Raw genomic sequence first — 21,336 nt, forward strand, 5'->3', positions numbered from 1 at the left:
AAGAAAGGAATGAAAAAGATGAATGTCTGTACAGTAAAACCAAGGGGAAACTATGTAGATTTGTCTTTTTTCTATTGACCTTTTTTTTGGGGGGGGGGAGTGGTTGTGGAAGAGTTAGAAAACTCTATAGTAACTGTACTTTAACTTGCACAGATATTTCAAATTGAATGGGGGAAAAAAAACAAACCAAAAAAAAATCCGGACATTTATTTTTCAATATTCTTTCTTTCCTTCCCCCTCTCTACAGTTTCAAACACCCTGTACTGGAGGTAAAACAGGGCAATGAACTACATTGCAATTACATGAGCACATCAAATTTTAAGGAACTGACTTCAAGAAGAAGAAAAACAGACATTATAATCAAAACCAAACTTTGTGGCTACTTTGTGGCTGTCCTATTAACAAGGTTATCCAGTTTCTAGACACAGCTGTGGATTTTGCCACAAAACAGCTGTGACTCAAAGTTAGGAAAATTCTTTCCTTATTTATATACGTTGTTTATGTACATATAGATAGACAGAAGGACATACTTATCGTTGGACCGCAATTTGACAAAGATCATGGTGTACACCCAAAACCTTCATAAAACAGACAGCTGGTTGATTTCTCCAAGGTCAGCCGTCTCAGCAGGACTTATTTACATAAAAGCTTGCAGTACAGCCATAAGTCTATGCATATATATGTTCTGCTGAGCTTGCCAGTCGCGGGGAAGCTGCCTGCTTCTCTCTCTAAGCTCTACTCCTGTAGAATGCCTCAAGTTTGTACAGCACAGCTACCATCCAGCAGTTTTAGTTATTTTAAAAATAATAAATGGCACAGCACTATGATTGGCAATATTATACCATGGATGGGCGTGGTACTGATAAAGCTACATATTTTGTCACACTATCCTCTACCGTTGCATAAAGACCCAAGGGCAATGAAACTGAGGTAGGCAGGATTCAGTGAACCAACAAAGGAGAGCTGCCAGCAGCTTGGGTAAAACCCTGGCTCCAATGGAGTCAACAGAAACTTTGCCATTAACTTCAGTGGAGCCAAGATTTCACCCCTCATTTTGAATCTGGATGTAGTTTTTTTATCCACTGTTAAGAGATCTTGATACAATTGCAACTGAATACTCCTCCTGCTTTAGGAATGAACTGAGGCAATGATTCAGAAAAGCATCCCTATGCTTTAGTGCTGTTGTGAATAGGGATGGACTTAAGCATGTGCTTCAGTGCTTTCCTGAATCAGTGACCTAGTCATTCAGAAGATGCATCTACAGATGTGCAACTGGCTTAGCTAAACCTTAATAATTTAAAACTGGTGATCAATGTTTTTAACTTCTCAAATGCCTGTTTACGTTTGTTTTCATAAAGCCAGGGAATGCCCTGCAATTCCTATTAGGGTTTACTGACCACGGGCTGATTTGGAATTAACCTTACCGAATGGTTTTTCATCCGCGTAGATCTCTCTGGTTTGAGAGATCCAACTATGTTTTTTATTTATCCGAATCAACAATTAAACCATGTGTGTGTCTAATATGTCTAATACAGATAACTTTAAAAAAATACCTTATAAAAGTTCAGCGTCAGATGTTTTTTTCTCTCAGCAACACCTCCTAAGGATTTCATTGCATTCTTCAAGGTCTCTAGCCCAAATTAAATCATCAGCCATTACATTGCTCTGCTGGGTGTTGGGTAAAACCTCGTTGAAGCTGGTATGCATAATAGTTGCCCTTCATTCAATATAATTGTAAAACTATGTCTACACTATGGAGACTATAGTGGTATAGCTACATCGTCACTGGCGTAGCTCCATTCAGGTCAACAGAAGTACACTGATTTACATAAGCTGACACCCTAGCTCTTCACAATTTGTTTCTCTTAATGTGGTTTTCTTGTTCCAGGAATTCTATAGAATGTTCAACTAGGCTTTCTAAGACAGCAGAAAAAGTTTCTAGTATTTTGTCTTAGTTCTCTACCTGTAGGTCAGTGAAATTTATAGCAAACACCTTTTAAACTAAGTTCATGGCTAAGCAGGTTTTTAGTCCTAAAACAGGTGGCATACATGGATTAAATATACAGGAAATCTTTTACACTAAATATATATTTTCATAGTTATTTAATCTTAACATCCATATTTTATGTTCTGAATAGGAAACAAACTTTGTATTAGATTCCTTAGCTACACTATTATATTTTTTTCTTGGAAAAAACCATTATATTATGCTCCACTACCTAGTTTAAAGGCTATAACTCTGCCAATAACATTTGCCAAACTAGCCTATCTGAAGTGATTTGCTCTGCAGCGATTATAACTACAAAGAGATCTGATACGGATGTATGAACACACATGCGCGCACACACATGCTCACTTGATATCCTTCTTTCTCCACCCTTAGTATGCTGCTTGACTTAGAGGCAGAGACCATGTTGTTTTGTGCGTGTGGAAAACATCTACCACCTTCCACGCAAAACACGGATAATCCCCAAAACAATCTAACTGAACCTTATTATTCTGTAAAATACAGATTTCATAAGAAGAGACTACAGATAGAAATCCACTTTAATAGGGCTAGGATTAGACTCAACTTCCAACATTACATAAATGTTTGATTTCTGTTGCTATTGTAGTTCTCCACTGCCATTTATAATTGTGCTAAGAGGGTATAAAATGCAACTAGTCTGCTCTGGTAGTGCTTTACATCCACTTTGCTCAGGTTACATGGTACAAGAAAGTGGAGGAGAAAGCCCTGCATGCTTGTAAGTAATGAACATATACTCTCAACAAAGTGTTTTTCACTGGAATTGTCTCAGGTCTGAAGTTGGCTTACCGGAATTGCATGGGTGAAAGTGAATGTCAAATTGGACCCATTGTCCACAAATTATTTCTCTGCATACTCAGGGAGTTTAAATCCATAAATGAATACTAAAAGTGGCTGTTATGGTCTTATTTAAAGCATCACAAAAATACACATGAACCTATGAGACATCTGTTTCTTTTCTGTGCTCCTAGATCTTGAAAATGACTATACTGGTTTAAACTAAACCATTTATTTACAATATATTACACACTACTAGCCAGAGACCTTACAGCCCAAAGTGAGTTTTTATGTCTGACTTGTAAAGATTTAAAAATAAAGATGAATAATAATATGGCAAAACACCTTTAAAGCTTGTAGAGTTAAAATCTCTTACCTGGTGTGTGAGTGTGTCTTTCTACCTATGCAAACAGTAAGATCTGTGCAACTTCCTGCATTAAGGAATTCCTGTCAAATTATCCCCAAACATACTGTGTTCCACTTGTTCATTTCCAAACATATTATAAAATTCTGTCCAGCCTTTTATCAGCTCCAGTAAGCAACATATATTTTTCAGATGTGATGATGCATAAGTAACGAGACGTAGAATATAGATAATATTATGCCATCAAAAGTAGGGCCTCCTCTGGAATTCTGTGTGAAGTACTGTTCACCCCATTTCCAAACAGATATTGTAGAACAACAGGGGTTTCCGAGAAATCCAACCAGAATGATCAAAGGCCTGGGAAAACTCTCGTAAGAGAGATTGAAAATAATCTTTACTTTACAAAAAAGACAAATCAGAGGAGGTGAGATAAAAGTATATAAAATAATTACATGGAGAAGGTAGACTGGGAAGCTCTGTTCTCCGTGTCCCATAACACAGGAGCAAAGAGATAGTCAGTAAAATTTAAGGCTGAAAACTGACAGGAGGAAACATTTTTTTTTCACTCAGTACATAAATAGCCTGCGGATCTCACTACTGCAGGATGTTGTTGAGGCCAAGAACTTAGTAGGATTCAAAGAGAGATTGGATCTTTATCTGGATAAAATGAATATCCAGTGTTATAATATCTAATGCTAAAAATAATTTTAAAAGGGATATAATATCTCATGCCTCATGATGTTCACGTACCTCTAACTGTGAGGGATTTGGGAACTTCACTGAGGACAGATTATCCTCTGAGATGGCCTCACTTTCAGTCCACGTTACTCTCATTTGCATCATCTCTCTCTCAGTCTCCCCTTTCCAGTTGATGTGTGTCCCTCTTTTTGTGTGTAGAGGGAAACTGATCTTTGGCATCCAGGTCTCTCCCCATGTGCCACCAAAGGGAAACTAATATGTGATCGTATGAATTTAATCAATTTCCCATTACAGTTGTTTTATACATATATAATACTAGTCAGTTTCCCTCTTCTAGTACTTTACACAAGGAGCTTAAATGCAAAGGGGAAATTATTAGGAATCTATTCAGTTGTGCCTTGTAGAAGCACAAACCCTAACCTCCACTGCTACAGCTCATGCCCCCTTCACCCCCCAATACCTTCTCCTACTGCTCAAACTTATGCTACAGTTCAGCCTGCCTTTCCCCCCACTATTTAAATCTTCTCCAAGGATGTTCAGCTTCACTTCAGCCTAGCAGCAAAGTGATATTAACCAGATCATACAAACTCTGGCTATAATTAACCAGATCTTGTTAATTTCACTTTTCTGCTCCAATCACATATACAATTGAGGGGCAGAGGAGCAGATCCTAGGGAAAAAGAGCTGCTGTGTTTTCTCAGCTCCTTGCAATCATTGGAAAAGATCCCAGAGGACTCCTGAACAAACACAAAAATCAATTTTAAGGTCGGTTATGTGGCCAAATTCCACCCTCAGTTAAACTTGTGAGATGCAGAGTAATTCCATCATGGTCAGTGGAGCTACTCCTGATGGAAGCAAGTGCAACTGGGAGCAGGGTTTGGCCCAGATGTTGAAGAGTGACTTGGCAAAAATGGTACCACAAGAATAGCCATACTGGATCAGACCAATGGTCCCTCTAGCCCAGTATCCTGTCTTCTGACAGTGGCCAGTACCAGATGCTTCAGAGAGAGGAATCACAACAGGGCAATTTTTTGAGTGATCCATCCCCTGTAGCACAGACCTAGCTTCTAGCAGTCAGAGGTTTAGGGACACCCAGGGAATGGGGTTGCATCCCTGACCATCTTGGCTAGCAACCACTGATGGACCTATCCTCCATGAACTTAAGTAATTCTTTTTTTTAACTTTTGGCCTTCACATCCCTTGAGTTAAACAGGTTGACTGTGTGTTGTCTGATGTAGTACTTCCTTACACTTGTTTTAAATCTACTGCCTATGAATTTTATTTGATGACCCTTGGTGCTATAAGAATCCTAGGGGCTCTGTGCTACTGGTGATTTTTGGATGCTAAAAAAGCAATGCTCTAACCTCTTAGGTTTATTAAATACCCCATAACCTTTTGCAAAAGAGTAGAATTGGCTATCTTAATGTCATGGGAAGTGACTACCACTTCCAAGCCCATCCTACTAGGCCACATTGCCTCTCAGCAAGAAGTGTTACAGCAGTTCAACATCTAATATTTGTTCAAGTAGTAGATACTACATATAAGTGCATCCCGACAAACGATTTATAGTAGGGGTACTGCACTGCATGACTGAGGAAGGTAACCAAATGAGTAAATGTCAAATAAAGGATTATCCTCACTGCATGTTGTTTCATTTGGCTCCTTTGTGCACGATTCTTCCCAGCTGCAATGTAAAACAGGCATTTTCAAATATATAGAGTATCAGTTCTAGCTGGTGAGCTAAAGGAGAATCTCCATTAGCTATCAACAATAGCAATAGCAACATCTTCTTTCAAGTGTGCAGCTAGTAGACAGGATAGATTATTACACTGCCAGCTGACAATGACAAGACAAGCCATAACCTATGCTTATTGTGCTAATATATTATTTATTTTTTGTATCACAGTAGCATCTAATATCCTCATAATATGGACTTCATTGGGCGAGGCACTGCACAAACACAGACTAAAAAGATGGGGCTTGTTTCATTGTTATTTCACCCCCAACCTCCCAATCCCCCTGCCCCCCCAAGCACAGTTTGTTTCATCTAGATGTTGTAACCTACAATGTAAGTTCGTTAGGGAAGCACATGTATTTTTAAATGTTTATGCAGTGTCTAGCACAGTGGGGCCTGGTTCTGCATTAGAACAAATCATGTATGACTGTGCATGCGTGCACACACACAAAAACACACACACGCACCCCAATGTCAAAAGAATGTTAAGGTTGCAAAGTCAAGCACTCGAAAGTTAGGAAATGACAGAATTAAGGTTGTCTATGCAACCTTCATTCAGCCCTTTGTATGCATGCACTGTGATACAATCATTAATAACATGAATACATACTACAAAAAATGACAAAGAGTCCCGTGGCACCTTATCAACTAACAGATGTATTGGATGCATCTGACGAAGTGGGTATTCACCCACGAAAGCTCATGCTCCAATATGTCTGTTAGTCTATAAGGTGCCACAGGACTCTTCGTCGCTTTTTACAGAGCCAGACTAACATGGCTACTCCTCTGATACATGAACACATACTGTTTTTTCCACAGAACTCCTACCTCATTCAATGCACAGGATGGACAGTGCTCATTTAATGACCAGTTATTCAATATTTAGTTCAGTGCGAGATCCCAAGCTTTATTTAGTGCATGTTATTCACTGGACACAGAATTATTAATTTCCTCATCATTTTTTCTATGGTGCGCATCACTATAGTATCTGATTTGTTCACAAATGTTAATTTAATTATGTTCACACACACACACACGAGATGAGGAAGTGATATTATCCGCCTTTTATATGTGGAAAACTGAGGCAGAGAGATTAAGGTCAAAATTGTCCACTAATTTTGTGTGCCCAATTTCAAATACTTAGGGTCTGATATTTCAGAGTACTTAGCATTATAAAGAAATTTTTATGTTCAAATCAGAGCTCCCATTGAGTTCCGTTGAAGCTGTGAATGTTCAGCACTTCTGGAAATCAGACCCCAGGGTCTCAAGTCAGGCACCCCAAAAATGAGGACCACACAGTTAAAGGCCACCTGTGAAAAGTCTGCTTTAAGTGAGTTGCCCAGCATCACACAGGAGCTCTGTGGCATAGACATGGATAGAATCCAATTATCCAGAGCAGAATTAAACTGCCTTATCCAGGAAGTCATCCGTTCCATTCCTGCTGTCCCCTGCCTCATTCACTACACCTTCCAACTTCTGTAACAAATGAGGCAGGGGTCGTTCAGACAACAGTCTCCTTCACTTTACAGCCCTGATTCATCTTCTGAATAGGTCTAATCCTGTGCACTGAATGAGGCAGGGGTCCTGTGGAAAAAACAGTATGTAACCATGTAATTAAAGATTTGTATTATAAACACAAAGGGAGGCTTAATTCTGGCATTTGCTAATTTTGAGTGTTTTATTTTGCAATCTTAATGTTCTATTAATGTAGATTTTTTAAATGTAATTTCTTAGGTATTTTAAAGAGCAAACTACTTCTCTGTCTCAATGTACTCCCTTCAACACTGGCCCCCACCTCCCAGTCTGGCTCCTGTCCTCTTGTATTCAAGTCAGGCTTCTTCCTTCTCCAAGATGCCTGGGAACCTACAGAGTGAATACTGAGAGCAATGGAGAGACAAAGTTCCTGCTATGAGTGATGCCCAGCTCCACAGCAGCCCACAGAATTAGTTACAGGGAAAGTCCTGATAAACCTCTATGTCCCTAGGCTGCAGGATACTCAATACAGATGGAACCTTTGCAGAATTAAGCAGCTAAACTCTAACAAGTCTCCACTGAGCATATATGGACTGAGAGTTTTTAAAGGCTTATAACTTGGCTAAATTTGTTCAAATTATCTCAGGAGCAGCAAAAGGTACATCCCTGGCATGGAGGCAACCACCCAGACAAATTCCAAACACTTGTTCCAAAGCATGGAGGTGCTAGACCTGCTCAATTCTTGGAAATGGCTGGATTTTTGCTGACACTTTTTCAGAAAAATGTAGCCTCATGCAGACAACCAGCATTAAAGGTTTCATCCTGAAATGTTTAAGATTGGCAAAGTTAAAAGCAGCTGAAAACAGGATCTTATGAGAACCTTTGGCCAACCTTCACTCAAGGTGGTACCACCAGCTTTGTTTGTAATAATAATGTGTCTTCAATCCTGAACTACAAAATGCTTATTGCAACTCTGAACTACATCTACAGGACTACTGAACTACTGCAATCCTGAATTACGAAATGTACTTACTGCAACTCACTGTGACTTTAGATAATCTATTCAACACAAATTGGACACATGTTGCTGTGTATTTAGGTGTAACTATTTTGTAGACACATTCACATGCGAAAAGTTAAGGGGTGTTATCGATTGTTTAAAACATGGTTTTGAAAGTGCTAAACAAACAATTAAGATGCAATGTTGGAAAAAGATCTCAAAATTTGCTGGGTAACCCTTTAAAGGATCTCAAGATCTGTTCCCTCTCCTTTTCCTCGTTTCCAGTGGAAAGGATGTAACAATATGTTTTCCACTTCTGACATTGAACATTTATAGTCTTATCAAAAAAGAAAATGATTAAACGGTGTGAAATTTTCCATTACACATGCTCAGAAAATATGAACACAAAATTCTGAAAACTTTAAAAGTGCATAGGCTCAATCTTGCAAACTTTATTATCTTCATTAATGGTAACTCACAGGAATAGCCCTATTGGGCCTAATCCTTAGGACTTTACTCAGTTTTTGATTAGCATTTATTCAAATTCCTCAGATGTCTTGAACAAAACTACTCACATGAATAATCACTTGCAGGAGTGCCTCTCGGGTTTGCGATCCTATACATCAAAAATAGCTGGACCAAGTATTTTCAATCTTGGGGAGAATATTTACCCCAAGGAAGAGACTAACTATGTCAAGTTTCTCCACAGAATTTCTTCCCAAAGTTATATGCAATGGAGAAGAAGGTTGATAAGAACCTAAGAATGGCCACACTGGGTCAGACCAATGGGCCATCTAGCCCAGAATCCTGTCTTCTGACAGTGGCCAGTGTCAGATGCTTCAGGCCATGTCTACATCTAAAATTTTGCAGCGCTGGTTGTTACAGCTGTATTAGTACAGCTGTATAGGGCCAGCGCTGCAGAGTGGCCACACTTACAGCAACCAGCGCTGCAAGTGGTGTTAGATGTGGCCACACTGCAGCGCTGTTGGGCGGCTTCAAGGGGGGTTCGGGGAACGCGAGAGCAAACCGGGAAAGGAGACCAGCTTCGCCGCGGTTTGCTCTCGCGTTCCCCGAACCACCCTGCAAACCGCAGGGAAGGAGACCTGCTTGTTTGGGGGTTCGGGGAACGAGAGAGCAAACCGGGAAAGGAGACCAGCTTCGCCGCGGTTTGCTCTCGCGTTCCCCGAACCACCCTGCAAACCGCAGGGAAGGAGACCTGCTTGCTCGGGGGTTCGGGGAACGAGAGAGCAAAACCGGGAAAGGAGACCAGCTTCGCCGCGGTTTGCTCTCGCGTTCCCCGAACCCCCCTGCAAACCGCAGGGAAGGAGACCTGCTTGTTCGGGGGTTCGGGGAACGCGAGAGCAAACCGGGGAAGGAGACCAGCTTCGCCGCGGTTTGCTCTCGCGTTCCCGGAACCACCCAGCAAACCTCAGGGAAGGAGACCTGCTTGTTCGGGGAACGCGAGAGCAAACCGCGGCGAAGCTGGTCTCCTTTCCCGGTTTGCTCTCGCGTTCCCCGAACCACCCTGCAAACCGCAGGGAAGGAGACCTGCTTGCTCGGGGTTCGGGGAACGCGAGAGCAAGACGGGGAAGGAGACCAGCTTGATTACCAGAGGCTTCCTCAGGTATGCTGGGATACCTGCTTATTCCACGGAGGTCAAGAAAAGCGCTGGTAAGTGTCTACACTTGATTACCAGCGCTGGATCCCCAGCGCTGGATCCTCTACACCCGAGACAAAACGGGAGTACGGCCAGCGCTGCAAACAGGGAGTTGCAGCGCTGGTGGTGCCCTGCAGATGTGTACACCTCCTAAGTTGCAGCGCTGTAACTCCCTCACCAGCGCTGCAACTTTCTGATGTAGACAAGCCCTCAGAGGGAATGAACAGTATAGGGCAGTTACCAGGTGATTCATTCCCTGTTGTCCAGTCCCAGATTCTGGTTCATCCTGGAAGTGTCATTCCCTCCTAACAGTGGGAATAGTATGCCTCTATAATACATATATTTAACAGATGTGGCCAAAAATCACTGTCAGCTACTGATAAAAGTCGTATTCCACAGCTACAGTACTTGGAAATTGGAACTATGCTTCAATGGATTGCCGAGTTGTATTTCAGAATTATGACATCATACCTGTAGAACACTATATAGCTATTCAAATACAGAAGAGCTTTGAAATATGACTATTTAAAAAGAGGTGTTAAAAACAACAGCACTTTTGCTTATGTTAAGTATTTACAGTACTATCACTTTAAACATCTGCCAGAGTCATGTTTTCTAAACACCACTTGCACTCACCATCTTCTCCAGCAGCGTAAAGCCCCATGGTCAGTTTTTGAAGTTTTAAGTGCATCTTTCTTGTTGGAAAAGCAGGTTTGCACATTGCCAAAAACTGACCTTTTAACTCTCAAGAAATTGCTATGGGGACTTGCTCTTTTCCCCAGCTGCAAATTGAAGGTGGAGGCTGCTTTTAAGCCAGGAATCAGAAAAAGTCTTTGTTCGAGTGCCATAAATGCAAAATCAATATTTTCTGAGACTTTTGAGATTTTTTTGGAATGCTGAAGGAACTTTTTTAGTTAAAATTTAGTGATGTCACAAACACTTCAAGGTCTCTGCATTTGTTTCTTCTTTATTCTGCCATCCCCCCTCATTACTGACACCTTCTTTTAGTTCCTTGATCTCCTTTTATTTTGTTCCACTTTTGCTCTCGTTATTTCTCCTTTTGTCCCATTTGCTTCCTTGTTCCCCTTCCTCTTCCTTTGAAATTCTCTCCACCTCTCCGCTCTACGCTTCTGCTCTCAATCCCATGGTTCCACCATTCTTCTCTTGCTGATTTTTTGCATGTGCAAATGAAGCAGCAACGTGGAATTCACAAACTCTATAGTGAGTAGCTCCTCTACTTTGTCCCATGTGCAAATAGCAAAGGAAAATATAACTGACCAGGGAATAGAACAGAGGTTCTTTGTTGTGCCTGGATAGAGATGTTGTCTGCCATACTCTTGCAAGAGTGTTGGGAGCTGCTTACCTGATTTTAAGGTATGGTATCCTTTTATCTGGACACAGATTACTAACCATAAGAAACATTTCTTGGATGAAAAGGAAGATACATGTCATCTAGCCTTAGAGAGCCTTACCTTTAAATACACACAGTAGGAAAGCGATCAGACAAATATAGAGGTGGTTTAATGATAGGATCTGAAAGCACTTGAGCTTCCCATTTTTGATCACAGTACCATTGGGACACTTTGCTGTCTGTTGTGTTTATGGGCAGGATTTTCAAAATCATTTAATGACTCAGGTGCACAAGTGCCAATTGCATCCTATGTCTTTATATCTGAATATTAACATCTCTCTCTGTGTACATATTTATACACCATTATTGCCCTTTAGATTGAAAGTTACCTCTAATGGATAATAAAATGCCTCAAAGTTCTCTGTTAGTTCCAAGCAAAAAAGATATATTTGGCACTATACATTTAGCTCCAGTCAAAAAGATAGATGGTACAGACACACAAAAATATACACATAAAGAGAAACACGTGTATATATTTGCATCCATCCAAGTTTATGGTGTAAGAAAGATAATATAGCATTATACGCAAAAAATGCTGTAACAAAAAATTAATCAATACTTTGCAGCGTTTTTACCTTATTGCACTTGCAGATAAATGGCCATAGGAACCACTAGCTGAAGAACTGCTACGAGAATTATTGAGAATTGTGACCAAGGAGTTTGGAGATGTCCGTATCATGGTCTGAAGGTCAAAGCTATGATCAGACAAGGGCGATATGGACAACGTACGCTTTCGGCTTGGTCTAGTTGACAGCCTTGGACTTGGAAACCTGGCACCTGTTATGTAAACAAAAATAATTATCTACCAAAGTACTCTACCTGTTTATTTATGACTCCTGGCGAGGCTATAAAGAGTCACAACATGCTGTGACAAGCCCATTCTTTCCACTTGTGATGTACTGGCTACAATTGAGGAAAATCAGGCAGAAAAATTTATCTTCCTGTGGCTTACCTCAGGGGAGCTCTGTTTATTAATGTGCAAGCAAAATGATAAATTGCTAAACAAAAGGAAAAGACTTTTATATGTTATCCCTCTCATTTCTGGTGATTTATGAATCTGATGGCTGTTTAGACGTTCACATCATTAATTCAAGCCCAAGTGATGAGACAGTGGCTCACATCGGCGCTCTCTGAAACCCCTGCCACTTCAATGCAAAGCGCCAAAAATAAACTTCTAAAATACAAAATAGAGATTAAGATGCAGCTTTCCTTTTGCTGATCATAATTCTGCCTGGCCAATGCTAGCTGCAAAAATAAAAAGGATGAATAAAATAATGCCATAAAACAATGCTCTATCAACAGAAGTCATCAGTTCGACATTCACAGCATTAGGCTAAGAGACATCAGGATTTTATTTCAATTTTTTCAAGTATCTAAGGAGATTTGAGGGGGTAGGTGTATCCATTTTTTAAAAACTACAGTTTAAGCTTTTCAGAGCAGTGCAGGGGATTCAATCCCACATCTTCCATTAAAATGAACAGAACATGAATGGGTAAATTCTCTGTGGCTTTGAAAACTTTCACTATTGGGCCTGTACTCCTCCTGACCTGTAACCCAATTCTATCAATGCTAATGGGAGATTCCACCTTCAACTTCATTCTAAAATTAATTCATCTAATCCTCCATTTCATTGTAATCAAAGTTCTAGAACAAAACTATGTGTATTGAAAATAATACCACTTGTATTTCTCATTTCAATCAAATACACTGGTAATATTGGAGCATGCCGTGTAATTTTGATGTCCAGGGCCACGCACTCTTGGTTCAAGTCCTATTTTTCTAACTGGATGACTTGCAGCTTTATGTAACTTCTCAACAATGTAAGAGTAGGTGACAGGTTTCTGTTATCTTTTCTTCATACTTTCCACTACTTGGTGCTCTAGACCTCAATTCGGCAAGATACTTAAGCGTGTGTGTAACTGTAAATACGTTAGTAGTCCATTGACTCCAACAGGACTATCCATGTGATTAAAGTTAAGCAAATACTCAAATACATAGCTGATTCAGGGTGTTCGTTACTGTTATAGACAGCTGATGTAGATATTTCTCTTTTCCCAAATGTCCTGATGTTCTTTGTTCATACGGTTCATGGATACATTCGACTAAATGTTTGCTAATTTTATTGTTAAATATAGTAAGACTGACATTTTCATTTTAGGCCCTCTCACTTTGCTGGAGATTTTATTTTGAGGTAAGCTGACTTTGTATTTCATCCATGTCATAAACATACAGCTAAGTGTAGTATAACATCCCTTTTTACCCTGTAAGGGGTTAATTCCTCTTTCACCTGTAAAGGGTTATGAAGCAAGAAGCTCAGGTAACCTAGCTGACACCTGACCAAAAGGACCAATAAAGGGACAAGATACTTTCAAATCTGCCCAGTGGTGGTGGTGCGGGGGATTTGTCTGTCTGTTCTGTGTGCTGGCTGGAGATAGATCAAAAAAGCAAGCAATCCAGCTCCATTAGTATTAGTAAGTACTAGCGAAGGAATGTGCTAGTTTACTTTTATTTTGGCTTGTAATTTCATTTGTAGGAGGAGGGAGGTTTATCCCAGGTTTGTACTTTAAGGTTTTGCCTAGAGATGAGATCCTCTATGTTCTTGAGTCTTTTGTTATTCTGTAAAGTACTTACCATCCCGATTTTACAGAGGTGATTCCTTTACCTTTTCTTTAATTAAAATTCTTCTTTTAAGAACCTGATTAATTTTTCATTGTTTTAAAATCCAAGGGTTTGGGTCTGCGTTCACATGTACCAATTGGTGAGGGGATTGTTCTCAATCCTGCCCAGGAAAAGGGGTGTAGGGACTTGGGGGAATATTTGGGAAAGGTAGGAATCCAAGTGGCCCTCCCTAAATGTTTGTTTAAATCACTTGGTGGTGGCAGCATTACTTAATCCAAGGTATAAGAAAGAATTTGTGCCTTGGGGAGTTTTTAACCTGAGCTGGTAAAAATAAGCTTAGGGGGTCTTCATGCGGATCCCCATGTCTGTACCCTAAAGTTCAGAGTGGGGAGGGAACCCTGACAATCCATTTCTAGGGTATGCTTGTAATCCAGATGTATTCTTTTACTATGATTTGTTGTTTTGTTCATACATTATTTCAACTCTCAGTTCCACTGACTAAACACCTCCAGAATCCATGATTACTGAACAAATGTTGCGGCTAAAACTACGGTGCATGCCATGGTTCTTTCCTGTCTCAACTCTTCCTATGGCTTTCCAACTAATCTTCCTACCAGTACTTTGTCTAACGTGCAAGTGGCACAGAATCACAGGGCTTGTCTTAATTTTCATTGCTTGCAACTTTTTCACTTGACTCTTTTCCTTAGACATCTGTATTGGCTGCCCCTTTTTGTGTGTGTTCAGCCAGCGTTCAAAATCTGGTATTTAAAGTAATTGTTTTATGGTTGATATCATTCTACGATCTGATCTCTGTTTATACTTCCCCTCATAAACTGGGCTTAATTTGGAACACTGTTTGGCTGCTCTGCTAAGATTGCCAACAACGGTATGAATTGTCTTTGGGATCTGGGTTCAGGGTTTGAGGTTTTTTCCCCCCATCTTTATTCCTTCAGTCTCTCACTGGATATTTATGCGGCTGAATTATCATTTAAAACTTAAACTTGAGGATTTTATTTTTTCCCTCAAGCTACTTCAAGCTATTTTAATCTGTTTTTTCTCTCTTTTTATGATCTTGTTATTGTACTGTGTGTACGTCTGCTACTTTATTAAGTGCAGTGCCTTGATACTTGTAAAGCCTGATATGTTTTATCTCCATGAAAGTACAAATATTGATTAGCGGCTATAAAAAGTTGCTATGCATTTACCAAGGATATACAAGATCCATGTGATAGTAAAAGAATAACTACATATTAATATTTTGCGTGTATTTAGTAGTTTTCATCTATACTTCTCATATGGGCCAGATTCTCAGCTGATATAAATTGGTACAGCTACACTAAAGTCAATGGAGTTATGCCAATTTGCATTAGCTAAGGAGCTGGCTCAAAGCACTTTAAAAGTGAGTTATTATTATCTTCATTTTACCAAGTGGATAACTGAAGTACAGTCGTCCAGAGTGAAACATCGAATGAGTAGGTCAATCAGGACTCTTTGCACAATCCACTAGACCACAACCGAACAGCTAAATGATATGTTATTCACAGCCTCGTTATTGTCGTTATTTATAATCCTCCTTGCTATGTTCTATGCCAGCTGACACACCCCTTCTCCCTCTCCCCCCGCCAGTAGTCCTATAGATAAAAGGATCAATCATTTATTTTCCTCAGACTGATAGGAATGGGATTGATCACAAGACACTGGACATGCTCATGATGAGGGAAACACAGATCATTTTCTTTGGATATGCGTGGCATTGTTATATGTTACAGTTCTGTTTTTAACATGAGAATCCTGATCTCTGCTTCGGGATGCTACTAATAATAATTTAGGAAAGATTTTAAATTCGATTTTTAGGATGTACGTTTAAAAATATTTATTCTGACTGATCAGAATTCCAGATCTGAATGTGTAGAGATAGAGGTGACTGCCATTTACTTGATTTAAGTGTCCTCTCCTGGGGAATTTCTTAGAGAATTGCCAAGCACAGACAAACTGTTTCTGATACTGAAATGAGACCATGCTCTGACTGGGAAAAAGGTAAACCACAACTATGTTTATAAATCAAATATCAGCCAGTTACGTTTTCCGCTGCAAATGAGAGATTATTCCAATGATTTTGTTGGAAAATGAAGCGATCATTAAAAATACTATAACATGAACCCTGCTAGATTACATTTCTCATCTGAAGTGAAAGCTTAGACAGCGTGATAAATGATCTACAAACATAGTTGTAGTTTGTCTCTTTGCTGATCAGAGCATTGTCTCATTTCAGCATCAGAACCTCATTTGGCAGTTCTTCACCCCATTTCCCAGGAGAGGACACTTGTACCAAATAAGTATCATCCACGTCTGCGCTACCCCTTGGAGTCTGAAGAGAAGCATACTCATCATTAACAAACGGCACAGAGCTACCAAGTTCGATTATCCTCATCCTGGTGCTTCACAGACTTTCAACAAAAACACGACTCCCTCCTTCTCCCTTCCCTCTCTAAAATGAGCCAACTCATTCCTAAGTCACACTATGGTGGTTTGAAAAGACTCTTTCCCTCAAATGCTCATAAACTCTTTCCCTCGTCCCTCCCAACTGCTATTAGCAGCCAGCCTTCTCTTGAGCACAGAGCCACTCTGGGCTCTGGGCCAGCTCATCCCTGGCTCTGTTGTAGGCACATAAGTGTTTTGGCCAGAGACAAAGAGGTGGTTTCCAGCTGGGAAAGGCAGAGCAGAAAGGCCTTGACTCAGCGTTATCATTCAGTAGCCACAGATTTTCTTTTCTCCTTGGAACAGTATGCCGTAGTAGTCTCACTTGGATCTAGAAATCAGTCAGACCCCAACTTGCGTCTACCTGGGACTTGGCCAATTTCCTAAGGGGTAACAGTTCTATGTGTAAACAGAGAATTCCTGTGTCACAGGAGATGATCGTTATGGCCAAATGAGAGCCCCACAGTACTTGGCAATTGAAGACTGGCTTCAAGTGAGGCAGTGACTTTCAAAATGTAAAATCCAATTAAATTAAATGACTGTTTTTCTTGTATTCACCACTGAATTAGGTTTTACATTCCTAACAGGTTTTAAACATGAGATGATCATTCATTATGTTGCAAAATGTTTAGTATCACAATATTCTGAGTTCGTATATTACTATAAAAAGAAATAGATCACAATTTATAAGCATCTCTGATTGCTAAAATAAACTTTGCAGCTTTGCTCTGGCATATATTTTAAACATATCCACTTCAGCATTTATTAATTTGAGATGTTTATCTATTCACAGTATTCTTCCAATGAAGGATCGCATTCCATTTTTTTATAAGATTCTTGGAGACCAAAAATGCAGAACCAGTGATTCACTAAAAACTCCATTCATCTTCTGAGTAAGCACTGAAAAACCATCAACTTTGGAGGTGAGTGAAAACAGAAGGTAGGTTGTGGCGTTCTACAGAGCAGAAGACAGACTTGTTTAAGAATCTAGTCCTTGTGAAGTAGATATCATACTAAAGGAAATTGTAATAGCAGCTATGTTTCTCTGTGGTGCAATGGGTCAGCCCATTTGGCTGTGAACCAGAAGGCTGGTGGTTCAAACCCACTGAAGTATGGTGGTAACCCTGTGTTACTTCTCAGTGGGGAAGCACAGCTCAGTGGTTTGAGCATTAGCCTGCTAAACTCAGGGTTGTGAGTTCAAATCTTGAGGGGAGTCATTTAGGGGTCTAGGGATTGGTCCTGCCTTGAACAGGAGGCTCCCTTCCAACTCTGATATTCTAGTGAAGCTCTGAGACAGGGATGTGCAGGCAAAAATCCAAGTGCATGTTCTATGTAAAGACTTATTTCAAAGGTGGAGCTCATTTCTGAAATAGCTGATGTCATTTTCAATCATTACTTTCCAAAATGGAACATGCCTTGCTGCAAATTGTTCCATGAATTCAATTTCTGAATTCAAGTTTTTAGCATCAATTATTATGGAACAATTTTCAGATGTATAATTTTATTACTTTAAATCACATTTCTTCAAACATGCCAAAGGAACTGGTCATCTTTGAAGGCTGTGAACATGACAGGTTTGAATTTCAGAAAATAAACTAGATCTGTGTGAAACTTGGTGGTTTTGGTTCACAGGCATCAGTAGAAATTTGATTTTACTTTGTGGAAGTGCACATCCTGAATTTTGTCTTGCTTTCCAAACCCAGAAATCCCTTGATGACACATGGGGGAAGGAATGGGTCTATTAGCCAAAATTTGTCCCACCATTTCTTGAAACTCAGCCTACACTCAGTCAAAAGGTCACACCTCAGTAAGTCTTACAGGGTGGGACTGTTAAGAGAACTGTGTGGACCTCGCTAGCTCTGCTACCACTGAAGTCAATGGGAATTCACCAAAAAGTTCACACGGAGTGAGGCTCCAGAGCATGTAGGACATTTCAATCCCCCGCACAAGAACCAAGCATCATGTCCCCCACCCTAATAAAAATGGCTCTCCTGAACCATAAAGCAGGAAGAAGGCCAGGTGTTCTCCATACTCTGAATAAAGCTCTGTGTCCATCTTCTGCATAATACATATGGTTATTATTTGTATTACAGTAGAGTCTAGAGGCTCCAGATTTGATGATTGTGCTCACTGATGTACACACACACAACTTCTCCATATAGTAAATTGAGAACATTCTCTGTTTCTGACCCATTGATGTAAGGAATATGTAAGCAGGGGGGTCTTTCAGAGGGTCAAATCAGCTATTTTCTCAGAATTTGGTTGCAAATAATGAGGAAAATTATCAACTTCTTTTTCATTCTTTTTAATAAGATGGGGCAGGGTGGAAAGAGGACTTTTAAAATCATCATAATGCAAACATGGGCATGCTGATCGTTCAAAAAAAACCATCTTAATATCAGCTCCCTGCTAATTGTTTTGTTTCTCTTTTCTAATCTAAAATTCTGACAAAGAAGAAAGGGGTTTTCTTTAGTATGATGAATGATAGGACATTCAGATGCCTACTTAATGACAATTAATTTACTGTATATCCATGCAAGTTAAGATAGTTTTAATTAGTTTTTACAAAGTAAAAGGGTAACTTCATCCTCTCTTTAGATAAAAGAAGCTATTGCCTGACTAAACACATTCTCATCAAAAAGAGAAGGTGAGGCTAAGTGACCTTCTTAGGATTCGCTCTTATTTTAATTCTCTATTTACTGTTTAAAATAACCTATTTGCATAATACTGCTTCAATTTTTTTGTCTTTAGTACTGAAATAATCCCTAATTGAAAAGCTGCTATTATAATGAATCGCAAATGTGTGATTTCAACTTTAAAACCAAACACAAAACAAATTAAAGTGCATATATCAAATATCTGTACAGCTGTCCCTATTTGAGATTATGTTTAGGACAATTTTTTTATGAATGTACAGAGATCATATGCATCAAAGATCAATATCCTTTCCTTTAAGCAAAGGTGCTGGAACTAGGGATGCTGGGGGTGTGGCAGCATCTCCTGGCTTGAAGTGGTTTCCATCATACATAGGATTTACAGTTTTGTTCAATGGCTTTCAGCACCTCTACTATAAAAATTGTTGCAGCACCTCCCTTTAAGTAAAAAGAGGTAATTATTTGTGATGCTGAAGCTGTAATTCTATGCATATTATAGCAAGCTCAATTCTCCAGCCTTTACTCCACAAGTAAGTCTTTTGATGTCTTTGGTGTTATTTGTGTAAGTGATACAGAATTTTCTCTCTTTAGGTTTTCCTAGAATGCCGTCGTGGTGGTAGGTAAGTGCTGAACAGGCAAATTACAGTAGGTCAGCATGCCAGGTTGGATTGGGCCCATTATTTATCAAGCACTTTGGGATTCAAGGGATTATACACAGTGGACTAGATCCTCAGCTAGCGTAAATAAGGATAACTCCATTGACTTCAGTGGAGCTACGACAGTTACACGAGTTGACGATGTGTCGAAGTGTAAGTGATTTTTATACTTGCATGTCTTGAACCAAACACATTAATAACCCTTTATCCCCCCAGCCCCAACTCTCTCTCTTCTCTTTCAAAACCCTTTGAAAAACTCCATCTTCTGTATAGTTTATCAGAAATAAGGTCCACACGGCAGATTCTGGTTTTCATAAGCACCTCCGAGTAGGAAATGAGTATGTTTGGAATATTTTAACTACTGTAATGCACCATGCACAGTAATTGAATATAGAATATGTAATTGAAACTGAATTGTTACAAAATGTGCTCACCTTCCTTACGACTAATAGAATAAAAACATTTAATTTGCACACTCAATTCCTCCACAATATATCTTGCCTCACTTGCAAAACTTATCACTTATTTAACATATATTTAAATGAATTTCCTTGTAACAGTGACTTTCTTATGTCATCATGCTTTCTACGTGTGAGCCTCATAATTCTTACATTATATGCAGATTCCTTGGGATCAGTAGCCACAGAACATGGTCAATAATGAGATATAGACCTGAAGAAACCACATGCTAGCAAGGAATTCAAAGAGTCACAGGCTAAACCATTGCTCTAATATCATGGCTTTGTGCTGCCACATGAAAGGCAACAAGGTTTGATTCCCAGGGCCGCCCGGGGGGGGGGGCAAGTGGGGCAATTTGCCCCAGGTCCCGCAGGGGCCCCACGAGCCCTGGTCCGGCGGCAGTCTGGGTCTTTGGCGGCATTTCGGCAGCAGGGGGTCCTTCAGTGCTGCCGAAGACGTGGAGCAAATGAAGGGTTCCCCGCTGCCGAAATGCTGCCGAAGACACAGACCGCTGACGGTGAGTACAAGCGCCGCAGCTCTCCCACTTTGCCCCAGGCCGCCTGAATCCTCTGGGCAGCTCTGTTCATTCCTACCCCCAGTCTCTTACTTCCCAAGTTATGGCGGAGAGGGGGGAATGAGAGGAATCCACAGACAGCGTTAGCAGCTGATGAGTGAAGTGCTTTGCACAACTCAATACTAACAGTAACTCCCTTTGGTTGACTAAAAAACAGCAGTGTGCAGCTTCTGATGGAGTGCTCTCTACTCAACTTTGCTGAGAGAAATAGAGGCCACGATAAAAGGTCTTGAACATGGTGCAGCAGGTGGAAGGAGGTACATAGCTTAGATATTTGAGGCAGCATCCTTGGGGATTTGGCCATCCACTTTGCCTGAGCCAGAAACAATCTCAAAGCTTAGTCAGTACTAGGATACATAATGTTTCAACATATCTGCTGCTCTCTGAAGATGTTTTAGATAAATTCTATAAAAGAAGAGTTGACTGGTTGCTGTTTGTTTTGGGTTTTGTTTTTTGTTTTCTCTTTGTTTTGAGGGGACAGGGACACTAACTAAGGTTAGGAAAATGGATGCAAATGTTTATTTATGAACAATGAATACTGGTGTCAACAGCAACAAAAATATCAACATTAAAAATAAACATGACTTAATGTTTGTTAGTGTAAGGTAACCATTTCAAAAGCTTTTAGTAATTTAGGAATCTGAGTCCACTGAAAATTAGTTTTACCCACAGCCCTTTATTTTTAGAAGCAATCACATTTCTCTCCCTAGTCTCTTTCAAAGTTTATTATCAGATTCACTTTGCCACCTCTCAC

At 40.0% G+C, this 21,336-nt stretch overlaps 1 protein-coding gene across 3 annotated transcripts in view; it reads right to left on the bottom strand.

Annotated features, from left to right (window-relative positions):
* The window catches only part of GLI3 (GLI family zinc finger 3), a 260,151-nt gene that overhangs the window by 59,586 nt on the left and 179,229 nt on the right, over window positions 1-21,336 (bottom strand). For all 3 annotated transcript variants that reach the window (XM_050937659.1, XM_050937660.1, XM_050937658.1), the window contains exon 7: window positions 11,718-11,919. In XM_050937659.1, coding sequence (XP_050793616.1) covers window positions 11,718-11,919 — 202 coding nt within the window. The remainder of the gene's footprint in view (window positions 1-11,717; window positions 11,920-21,336) is intronic.

Source organism: Gopherus flavomarginatus, chromosome 2, assembly GCF_025201925.1.
Source record: "Gopherus flavomarginatus isolate rGopFla2 chromosome 2, rGopFla2.mat.asm, whole genome shotgun sequence".
Taxonomy (NCBI): domain Eukaryota; kingdom Metazoa; phylum Chordata; order Testudines; family Testudinidae; genus Gopherus; species Gopherus flavomarginatus.